The sequence below is a fragment of the Zingiber officinale genome, chromosome 9B (genome assembly GCF_018446385.1).
Source record: "Zingiber officinale cultivar Zhangliang chromosome 9B, Zo_v1.1, whole genome shotgun sequence".
In the NCBI taxonomy this organism is placed as follows: domain Eukaryota; kingdom Viridiplantae; phylum Streptophyta; class Magnoliopsida; order Zingiberales; family Zingiberaceae; genus Zingiber; species Zingiber officinale.
The window spans coordinates 109,098,163-109,110,176 of record NC_056003.1 but is presented as its reverse complement, the minus strand read 5'-3'; the positions used below and the strand labels follow the sequence as shown (position 1 = coordinate 109,110,176).

Below are 12,014 nucleotides of genomic sequence, written 5' to 3'. Positions count from 1 at the left end.
GGAAGAGGAAAAATAACTCTATGTGGAAGAGGAGTAGAAGAAAATAGAAAACTCAACTTGTTCATTCATGAAAAAGAAGTACATATTTATAGGCTTATTGGATAAGCACTAATATGAGATAATCATGATATTTTAAAAAATAATAATAATAAATAAATTCTATCTCCACGAACTCTTACCAATTCGTCAAATTCTATCTCTATCCTATCTCTAGTCAAGACTTGTCACATCACCATTTTATCTCCATAAAATTTTATGGACAAAAAAATAAGTTTAATTTTCAACATTGATAACTAAATTTGCTCTGATATCATTATAGCATCTAAAAAGTATGAACCAAAAACAAATCTATAAACAACTCACAGCGATCTTTATCCTGGCTTGAAGTTAGAAGAATGATAACGACAGAAAAATCGGAAATTGCCGGCGCTCGCTAGCCACGCTTTTGCTGCGGTCGCCGCGATAGTCGCGAGCGCAAAAACTATACAGAGCAATACTCCGTCGAGTGGACAATTTTTTTTCGGCATCAAACAGGGATAACTTTCACACTTTTAGAACTAAATTTGCTCCCGAGACGATATTTATCCTGGCTTGAAGTCGGAAGTCGTCTACACGCAGCAATAACACACTAGTAATGTGATTACGTTATTGCAAGCAGCAGTAATGTCAGTAACACTATCATGAGGTGCTCTATGTGAATTTCAAACCTCATTGCGTGCGCGATCCTCTTATTTTTTATCATCGCATTGTGCGTTTGGGACATTGGTTCAACTTTATTATTTTTTAATTATTTCTTATGGTAGACAAAAAAATTTTACGGTTCTTTACCGTAGAGTTTTTCACTGCTTCAACGGGTGAAATCTCCCACCGTAGTTTTTTTGGAAAAATATAATTGGACAAAAATAAAATACCCTCACTAGTCAATAGTAATTACGACCGGTTGTAACATAGTAGTTATTATAACGTGTAACAGTAATATAACACTATAGTTATTAGTTTCCATAACTATTTTTAACTGATTTTAATCCATTTAAAATAATTTTAAAGAAATTTAAATATTTTGACCGTAAAAATATTTTAATATAATAATATTCAGAATTTAAAATTCAAATTTTAGAATATACTTATAATTATTAAGTAGTTTTTACAACTATTTTAAATAATTTTGACTAAATTTATAAATAATATTTTAAAATAATAGTATTTAGATTTTAAATTTTATAATTTTAATAATTAGTTAGTAGCTTTTACAATTATTTTAAAAGGATTTTGACCCGCCTAGGGTGATTTTAATAAAAGTTAAATAATTTTAACTAAGTTGTTAAAAATATTTTAATATAATAATATTTTATGTGTAATAATTTTAATTAAAATGAAATAATTAATTTTTCATATTGTTATAACTATCTACGAAGGGGAGGGGAGCCTTGGCGCAATGATAAAATTATTATTATGTGATCAAAAGATCATGAATTTAAATCCTATAAATAACCTCTTGTAAAAAATAGGATAAAATTATATATTCATTGATGGATATTCATACACCGAACTATCCTACACTGAAAGTAAGGAGATATCGTTCCTTTATATACATTAATGGAGATAGTAAATTTTCTCCAAAAAGTAAGTTTTATCATACAGTAGGGCCCTTTCAACTTTTCATTTTATTTATTTATTTTTTTTTTGAAAAAGAGTGATAAACCTAGGACGCTTTTTGATCTTTGTCCAATTTAATATTGCAATGACACATCATTCTTCATCACCCAAATTAATTTATATAATCAGTAATACAAGCATACAACTGATCACCAATGAAGTTGAGAACTGGACGCTTGCATCAGTGGATGTGCCAAATATGCACCAAGAGTCAGAGCTGTGATTGTCAAATAAGGAAGCCGGAGAAATTCCTTGTAGTAATCATCAGGTAACTTTTGGCGTCCATCTAAGATGGCACCAAATGGAATCACACTTGTTCTTCTCTTTAAATCTTCAAATTGTTTACCATATCGCAATGCCAATCGCCTATCACCATTCCAAATGCCAAACAGGTGGTGAGCTATTAAGCCGATAGAGGCTGCCACTGCTACTGTGTTTCCGATCCATAGGGTATGTGCTAAGCACCATATTACCTGCCCGACCATCTTAGATAATCAAAAAGGTTGAGGATTAGCTAGTATCGAAAAGTAGGATCGAATAAGAAGCACCCGAGTTGGGAATTTAATACCTGAGGGTGTCTAGTGATTCTCATGATTCCTGTTTCCCAGAGATGCAATTTTGGCTTATCGATGGCAGCAACTTCCAACAGATTGAAGGTGGATGGGTAGAGAAAGAAGAAAGAAATGAAGGATGAGAACCACACTAGCTCATGGATTCCAAAAACATTCTGAAGTTGCCACAATTGAGTACCATCATATCTATGATTGATGAAGTAAACCTAGAATAAAGAGCTTCGGAGTTGAGAAAACAACATAAGAAACAAACCGAAAAAATAAAAACATGAAAAGAGAAGGAATAAAGAATGTCTGTGATACAGCAACACCAACTGTACTAGCAAAACCAACCATAATCACCGAGATAAAGGACTCACGATAGTACTAACTGCCAAAGGAAGTGAAACCCCAGCAAATATAACTCGGAAAGCCCTCTCTCCAATGAGCTTTTCACCAGAATCTCGAAGACTAGCCAAACCACTATGGACAGCAGCAAAAATGAAAACAAGCATCAACAGCACAATCTGTGAAACAAAGCAAATGAGTCAGTAATTTGCATCTCCAATGAAGACCTTGATAAAGAAAGACGCTCTTTAGGAAGACAAGCAACTAAAAAAACTTAAGGATCCATCTTTTTATCAGATAAATTACTAGCTCAGCCTTTTCCAAAGATTTTATCCACCCCTGGTAACTAAATCATGTGGTAGACTTGAAATCCTTTTTTGCAGTTGTGCATGTTTATCACTTTTTCGGCCAGCATTTAAAGAATAAACCAAAAAGAAAAGAGAAAAATAGAATGTAAGCGGTGAAGAGGAGGAAAAAAAATCAGAAAATGCAACAGTGTTTAGACCCTTGAGTAGAGGGTGGGATCACAACTATCACCAAAAAAATTTTCAAATTTCAGTAATAAAATGAGAGAGTTGTAATGCATCAGATAGTTTTGATTGATTGATTGCATCAGATAGTAATAAAATGAGAGAGTTGTAATTCATCTTGACTACACAAAACCTATCACTTTTCACAGAAGCAAACTAAGATTACTTTGGCAAGGGCAACCAAACAGGAATCAAAGTCTCACCATTTACAATGTAAATAGACTCTAGCTCTAACCAAGTTCATGAATGGATGGCTACATCATGAAGCTTAAGTAGATTTTCCAGAATTTCAGGACAATGTGGACAATAAAAACAGAACTTGTAACATTATCTTAATTAAAAGTATACCCAGGCAGTTATTTAAATAACAAGTGAAAAGTTGAAAGGATATGAAATACCTCCCAGTGCCCTCTCTCTTTGATTGGCAATTAACGGACCTTATTGTTGAAAAAGCAGTAAAGTGAATGAACTATTTTAACATAATAAAAAAAGTAAGGAAATCTTAGTAACACAAGTAAACCAAAAGAGAAAATCATTAGGGATAACAAGCAAAGCCATTTTCATGATATGTTATAAATGAAGTGGAAGTAATGTGTACGTTGGGACCATACATGTAAGGGTAAGTGCTAGCATTCTCAAAGCTATATGCTTCATAACCTCATCATTTTAAGAGCTTCACCAATTTATAGGAGAATTAGACCTGTTCAATCAGACGAGTTAACTACATGAAGATTAAGATGTTGCTCTAGTTTCAATTTCTGCTAGAATATATTGGCATGGGAACACCCAACTGCAGATGATTCACAGTTCACCAATATGTAAACCATATAGTATAGAAAAAGTTTGATCAAATCTCTAAATAACATGAAATCTATACTAAGAGACCTAGGAGTTCCATCAACTACTAAACCATTTTAAAACGAGAATCTGGTCTGTCCAATCAGATCAATCAACTACATGAAGATTAAGATGTTGCTCTAGTTTCGATTTCTGCTAGAGTATATTGGCATGGGAACATCCAACTGCAGATGATTTATATTTCACCAAAAACATAAACTATATTGGCATAGAAAAAGTCCAACGTAAAACATTTCCTGTAAAGCAATACTATATAGCATAAAAAAGCAATTCTTGGATTCTTTCATATGTACAATGTTTTTAAATTCAACAAAATAATCATTGGCTATTCTTGTTTAAATTAGAAAAACAATAATGTGTCTCCAGTCATCAAGTAATACTGGAGTTGCAAAACCGATTGAAAGGTAAATTTTGTGGAGTTGAATTCTTAAACTGTCTCCGAGCTATCATCAATATTTCCACTAGGTTTCCAACTTTTTGGGTCAATTGCATGGCCAACCTCTGATATTTTTGTATTCAAGCGACTCAATTAGGCTAACATGATAAGAATTAGTAGAACATGGTGTGAATGCTTAGTCAAAAGCTGCAGCATGTCCTAGTAAGCATCGAGGTGAGTGATTTATAGGATGAAAAAGAGCATGAAATAACCAAATCATCGTTAGTAAGGGTATCGAATGAGTGATCTAGTGAAAACAAAGTATAATTTTTAGTGACCTGATGGAAACAAATTTTAGGGACCTCGTAGGGGCATTAGTGATAGAATATGTTAAATTAGATGATCAACCTAAGTTTTGCCCAACTAGTTGTGGACTTGATGCCTAGTATCAAGCTTGGCTTCTTGAAGCAACAAATGATGTTACAGTCTGTTGCCGTCAAAGTTTTCCTACCATCGGTGGGATCTTGTAAGTAGTTGTAACCACACAAATATACAATGACCAAGAGTTGTAGCAAGTATATGCATTACTTTGCTTATTAATACCATAGTTCTTAAGCTGAAGCAAATTAGGTGAATCCTTAACCTAAAGTGGGACTAGAAACTAACACGCTCTTAAAGAAACTTAATACTGATAAATCTGCCAAAGATATCATGAAAAAGTAGGTAAGAAAGCCCTATTTAAAGCAGATAAACAAACAGCCGAACTAATGAAAATAAATTATTTATTCCCTGGTAAAAGTAAAAAATAAAAAAAATAAAAAAAAAATAACAAGCCATGTTTCAAAACATTCCAATGTCACACTAGACCTATCTCAAAAAGAATGAAGCCGTCTCAGTCAAACAATCAAATTACATGCAAGTTAATCATCACTACTACTTATTTATCTCTTACCTCTCTTTCCTCCGATTTTCTATTTAGAATCTCAAAAGGGATACTTGACAATCAGAGAAAAGTACAAATGTTAACAAGTCGATCAAAAAAACATGTATACAAAAATGGAAAGGGTTATAACACTAATCGCTTGTAAGTCGGATACTTTGTGTACATAGTCACCTCCGGGTTCTCTGAAAGTCCAGAAACGGCATCGATGTATGCGGCGCCGAACCCGGTGGACGGGCTAATCCACAGAATGTTAAGCGCACCGAGCACGACACCGAGTATGGCGGTGAAATAGACCCAGGAAGAGAGTTTCTGCTCCCTCAGTTCGAACGCTGCAGAATCTTCGCCGACGGGAGATTCATCGGGCAAGGGATTCTCCGATTCCGCTCCGCCAATGGAGGTCCCTCCAGCACGAACGCTAGCCACAAACCGAAGGGAACCGCACGGACTGGGGCGCCAAAGGCGAGGTGTGTCTGAGGGTTGAGGAAAGGGAAGGGAAGGGGCACGGCGGAGCGAGTGGGTCGCGCCGTTGCAGAGAGAAGGGAAGCGATGGGGAGAGGAGAGGCGGAAAGGGGTTGAGATGGAGAGGAGAAGCGGAGACGCCATTTCCGAGAGGCAAAAATTGGTTTTTTGGTGCGGAGGAGGAGGATGTGCTGTTTAAAATAAGGTTACATCGGCACAATTGCGATGGTATCTTTATGTGGAGATGCTCGAGTGGGTACTTTTGATAGTGTGCCCTTGCTTCCTCCTTTCTCTGCCACTTAGCTCATGAAATGTTCTGAAGGAGATTGTTTTTAAAGTAAAACAAAACCATTCTTTTTATCATGCAGACAATTGTCGATAGGTCAGTCGTTAAGTGCCTCAGGAAAAAGGAAAAACACAGTGGCACTATCACTATGGTTATCCAACCAAGCACATACGTTTCTAGTCAAAGAATTAATCTTTTTTTTTTGTCACACTTTAGAAGATTTCTGCAGTGAGAAATTCCATTTCATTTTGCATTGTTAAACACCTGTAACGAGTCAATTCTTGATTAGCTCAACCATCTTCATAGAACTCGAACTGTCATATTCAACTTCAAACAGTTAATAGGCAGACGAGAGTGTTAAAGAGAGAGAGAGAGAGAGGGGAATTCCAGGCACATGGAGGAGGCTGGTTTATCTGGATAAGGTGGTCAACAAGATTCCTCTCTTCACAAAAAGGCCTTCCTGCCGTGCATACTTACATACAGATTGAAAACAAAGATTGTGGGGTCATTAGCTATACCATTTTCATGAATCCCCACATGCAGAGGACAGAACCATTGAACTTAATTTCAAATTAAAAAAAAACTTTATTTATGGATCCATCACAAATTCACACTTGCCCTAGTTTTAAAAAACCACACCTCTCAGTTTCTCAAATATTTAAGGAAGTTTGGATGGGATGAAAAAAAGATTAATTAACAAGAGAGGAAGGAAGGGAAAGAAGAGTATTGTATTTGTGTTCCTCTTATTAACAGCAGGCCAGTAGAAAATTTTCATGAACCAGGCCGAAGATTCTCAAAATTAATCAGCATAAATTAGATGTATAGTGCCAACTTACACACACAAAAAGGCACACATGAAGTGTAAACACCAGGACCTTATGAATCTGAATTTTCTGATGGTGAGTGAGACCTTAGAGCAACAGGCGCTCTCTTCAATGATCCCAGCAACACAAAAGACACATGGTGTGTTACCGCTGTGTTCCAGACACCCTTACATTCCTCTAAAAATCATCCCAACTTATGCAATTTTAAAATTTATTACCCACCAAATAGGAAGCCTTCCTAATAAATAATGTTTATGCAGCTGACGCTCACAGGAACCACATTGGCAACCCAACTGCATAATTATAGGGCTTTAATGTCCCCAGCCAACTCCCACCCACCTCTTATAATGCCTTTGCAAGGCTACCTCATTGATATGCATCGCACAGCCAACAGTGTTAACTATGTTACTTCCTGTCAGATCTCACTTACAGCAGTAACAGTCTTTCAGAGACCATTAGGCGAACACATTGGCTGCATGCATTCCTTGATATCTCGACTAAACTAAACTTAATGCAATTCAGGAAGCAGGACACAAAATGCAGCGCATAGGTGAGCCAATAATACCAATTATGCATAAACAGTTGTTTTAGGGAGTGTTACTCCCGGCATATGGTGACTAGTGAGCAAGCAATCGGAGATTAGAATTTTGGGGGGGAATTGTTTCAGAGATGGCACCCGAAGCAGTTGCAGGATTTGGGGGTGAAGGCGCAGAAGCCGAAGGGCCGGTTGGGGATGTTGCAGTTGATGGTGTAGCAGCAGGGCGAGGGCAGGCAGAGGCCGCGGGGGCCGCCGCAGCACGTGCAGAGGGCGCATATCTGGAAGTTGCTGAGCCGGCGCCGCTTGGCCTCGTCGATCAGCGCCGATTTCAGCCCCGGCAATGTCGATGCGGGCCGCATCGAAGCTGTCGGCGCGCCCGCCTTGCGATCAGACAAAATCCCGCGCAATTAGCAACAAAAATGGAAAATCCAGCGCTGGTGGTCGGCGGAGAAGAACTCACCTCGGTTGGGAGTGATGAGAGGGCGGCGAAGAGGAGGATGAAGATAAGGAAGTGGAGGGAAGGAGAGGCGGAAGCCATCTCTGTAGAGAATGAGGGAGAAGGGAAGGGGACTGAGATGAGGCACGGAGTCTTCATTATTCCTTTTTAGTGTCGAGCGGAGTGCGGAGGGAGAAGGAGAGTGTGAGGGAAGAAAAGGAAAGTGCGTGACCGAAGGAAATAGCCTTATTTTTTTAAGGCTATTTCGTTAAATTATACTAAAGCTCTATTGTTTTTCCTTCAAAATTTATTTAATATTGGCATTTATTTAAAAGTAATTTCATTTATTTTTTAGAATAAATAAATAAAAGAGCGCCCTTTGATCTATGTTGTCATTTTTCTAGTACTTCTGTTTTTTGTTTTTTTTCATGTATATTTTTTGAGTATTTGTTCATTCAAAAGCATTTTTCTTCCTTATGAACCTTGAATAGATCTCAAAATAAATAGATTTTAACTTTAAAGGGTACGTGGAACACATAAAAGTACTTATTTTCTAATTTAAAGTAATTGAAGTCCGTATTGAAGTTTTGGATAAAAAATTCTATGGTCCTAATTCATTATAAATTGGAAAGGAGAGACGTAAAGAAATAATAATAATAATAATAATAATTTTAAAGGATTTAGTAAATGGACAAGAGAGTTTGTTTATGAAATTAAAATAGTTTTAAATGAAAAGTGTTATATTATCTTAAATCAATTTAAATTGAAAAAGGAATGCATAGGAACTAAGGGAGGCTAAGAGTAGCCGGGATTCTTGAACCGTAACTCTTGATCCACTCCTAGATTAGGGGTTGTTAATAGGTGAGATTTTATGGACCCTACCTGTATAACAGGTGGAGTCCATGAAATCCCACCTATGAATAAAGTGATTCATCATCTGGACCGTACTTTATAATCTAGAGGATCCGACTTTGGTTGAGAAATACATATAAGTGTTTGTGTATGAACTTAAAGCGATTTAGGTAAATGTAGCAATTTTAAACAAAATTAATGGATATGATGATTCCATAAGGTTTAAAGAACAAATAGGCGTGCTTGTTTATGAATTTATGCTAATTTATGCACATCAATTTTTAACATAAGTGTTACATCCCAAACAATGCAAGAGGAGTAGGGCTATAGGAACGGGGGCAACGCCACACCTTTTTTTTTTTTTAATAACTTTTTCTCCTTCAAATAAATTTTAAAAAGACAAAAATAAAAAATAAAAAATAAAAACTAAAAAGGGTGAGAAGATATATGATGAATAAAAGCATTGAAGAAAAAAAATACGTTCTAGATAAAATTCCCATCTTTATTTTTAATTTTGTAATTTCAATACAACCTTTCATCTTGGATTCTTCATAAGCTCAGTAAGTTTTCATATTTTATTCATATAATTATTTTATTTTCTATACCAATTAATTACTTATCAATATTTTTCATATATATATTCATTATGAGTAAGAAAAAACATTGATTCTTATTTCAAGAAAAGGTGGACGGAAGATACTTGAGAAAAGAGATGAAATTAGACATACTTATTTGATTATCAGTCATTAACAATTAATCTCAGATAAGTCTCTTAAATATGTGATCCTGTCTGAAGGTTAGGAAGATGGTGTGATGCCTCTGGTGGATGATTTGTTATCGGCAGAAGACTTCTTTAGCTTAGAATGGAACCTTCCTCCTATCTTGCACACAGTCAGATAATTCGACAAAGTGTTAGTGGCTAACGACAAGAGAAGGGATCTCTGGCAATGTCCTCCGGCGCTCAAGTCAGTACACTCTTCGACAGATAGGCGAAGAAGAAGAATAGTAGAGGATATGCGTCAGAGTAAGGCTTAGATGATGCAAATTGCATATCTTACTAATGAAGAAGATCCCCCTTTATATACCACCTCTCACAACCTCTGTGATTGTGAGATGACCCCTTGTGTCAGAGTTTGTTAGGTGAAGAAAAGAGTACAGTCTAGGTGATCGACTATGATAATCTGAGGTATCTTTTTTCTACCCACAGATGTACCTCTTTTGTTGCTTATGTCTTAGTCATTTAATGAGGTTGTTGAGATATATTGTTGTAACTGATCAATTAAGGAGGAAATCTTCAAAGAATATTCCCGATAACTTTGACAACCTGTCAGAATATTGTCTACTGTTTGTCTGCTAAATATATCTCGGTCGATTCTTAAGTCAGCTATTTAACTGGAATGTCTTTCATTGAATATATTTTGAGTTGATTTGGCCAGGCATTTATAGTAAGTGATAGTTGGTTTATTGGGCATCTCATTTTGATGGCTATTGTATGATTTTTAGGAACTAATGTTTTTATAAATCAATTTGTTAGGTGGATTTACAAGGCAAGGAATATTTGAAGTTGATTTCGTTGATTGCCCTATATTCATGATTTTCGCCTCATTTTGTAGGAAACCAATGGGGTTTATTGAGCAAGGGATTCAAGCTATTTGAAGCGGGGTTGTGTGTTGGATCGAAAGCGCTAGAGGGGGGTGAATAGCGCTCGTGGCTTTCACACTTTTCGATTTCGTAAAACACGAGTAATAACGCAGCGGAAATAGTAAAATGCACAAACACACATAAGACGCAAGAAGTTACTTCGTTCGGAGCCTATCTCGACTCCTACTCGAAGGCCCGCGGTCGTTGACCGCTTTCGGTGGGCAACAACTATAGTATCGCAAGAAGAATTACAGCTTTGAAATACAATTGAAGTGAAAGCAAATAATAAGACTAATCATACCGACGACAAGAACAGTATCTCGAAGCTTCGGGTCGTCGGGGTCTTGTAGCAGCACTTCCGGGCGTCTTTTGGAGCAGCATGATGAAGAAAGAAAGGTTGTAAATTGTTGTATTAAGCTGTTGCTCGAAACACCCTTTTAAACAGTGCTCAAGGCGCCTTGAAACCCCTCCAAGGCGCCTCAAACTCAGCGAGTCAGTCGCACGGATCAGCGCAGACTCCTTCTGCGCTTATCCTCCTCAAGGCGCCTTCAGGCAAGTCCAAGGCGCCTTGAACCCCAGCTCCAAGGCGCCTTCAAGCCCTTTTGAGGCGCCTCTAGCATCTCTGGACAGCTGTCTTCGACTAGCACCCGAGGCGCCTCCAAGCCCCATGGAGGCGCCTCGGACACTGTTCATTCGAGGCTAAGTTCTGAATTTTGGCCCTGCAAAACATGTTAGTTCACAAATACAAAACACATCCTACAAAACCAAGTTAGTACAGAAATAACATAATAAATGAAATTGTCGACAGTCATCGGACTACCCGGGTCTGACTTCAGATTTCCAACCGGAAACCCTAGGTCGACCCGACGCCTACTGTTCCCTCTGCGGGGAACGCGTCATCACCTATTCCACTCTGGAGATTTACCTGTTGCCAGTGCGATCCTCCAGATCGACTGGACTTTTACTCAGTGTTCGGAGCTTCTGGACTTTCTGCTGGACTTCCGCTTCCCGGCTGGTCCAGTCTTTCACCTGGTTCGCGACACCAGGACTTTCCACCTAGGGTTACCCACCCTAGGACTTTTGCCTAAAGCTCTCGATCCGCCAAGACTTTCCGCATAGGGTTACCACCCCCTATGACCTAGGGTTACCACCCCCTAGGATTTTTCATTTGCCTAACCACAGCTAGGACTTTCATGAAACACTCAATTAAGTGCATTAGATTAAAAAACAACTTAACTTTGAATTCCTTTGCCATTATCAAAACAACGGTCGATCATCGAATGCTTCCCGCACCAACAATCTCCCCCTTTTTTATTATGGCAACTGAAATTCAAAGCTAAGTAAAATAGATGTATAAAATTTAAGCAAGTATGCTTAATAAATTTTGAATGCACGCATGGTTAAGCTAAAGCTTAAATTTTGTCAGGCTCCCCCTTAATAATGGCCTTTTAGATTTTCGTTGTGTTGAATTTCTTTTCTACTCTCCTATTTTGCCATTTATCAAAAAGAATGAACATTTTTAACTTTTCACAAAGAAAGGAAGAAGACTAAGTAAAGAAAAAATCACTTTGCTAAAACTAGTTTGAGCTTTAAGTTAGTTTTCTAAAACTTCATTTAACTAATTTTGCAAAAAAAAAAAAAAATTCTTTTATAGCATAGAAATTTGTATGAAACTTTAAGAGAAAGAAAATGATTTTCTTAGCTAAAGAGTAGGTT

The 12,014-nt window shown here is 37.2% G+C and overlaps 2 protein-coding genes across 3 annotated transcripts; both read right to left on the bottom strand.

Moving 5' to 3' along the window:
* Nucleotides 1-1,729: 1,729 nt before the first annotated feature.
* Nucleotides 1,730-6,749, bottom strand: LOC122023750 (15-cis-zeta-carotene isomerase, chloroplastic-like). Of its 2 annotated transcripts, none has more exons than XM_042582046.1 (4): nt 5,434-6,749; nt 2,588-2,734; nt 2,225-2,434; nt 1,730-2,141 (listed from the first exon to the last, which is right to left on the bottom strand). In XM_042582046.1, exons 1-4 carry the CDS (start codon nt 5,863-5,865, stop codon nt 1,806-1,808), a joined length of 1,125 nt encoding a protein of 374 aa, XP_042437980.1. In that variant the 5' UTR covers nt 5,866-6,749; the 3' UTR covers nt 1,730-1,805. The 2 variants fall into 2 exon arrangements, with proteins under 2 accessions (XP_042437980.1, XP_042437981.1); XM_042582047.1 differs by having other exon boundaries at nt 1,730-2,129.
* Nucleotides 6,750-7,378: 629 nt separating this feature from the next.
* On the bottom strand, nt 7,379-8,047 carry LOC122023752. The gene is made up of 2 exons (XM_042582048.1): nt 7,830-8,047; nt 7,379-7,749 (listed from the first exon to the last, which is right to left on the bottom strand). The coding sequence occupies exons 1-2, from the start codon at nt 7,962-7,964 to the stop codon at nt 7,495-7,497; spliced, it is 390 nt and encodes a 129-aa protein (XP_042437982.1). The 5' UTR covers nt 7,965-8,047; the 3' UTR covers nt 7,379-7,494.
* Nucleotides 8,048-12,014: the final 3,967 nt, after the last annotated feature.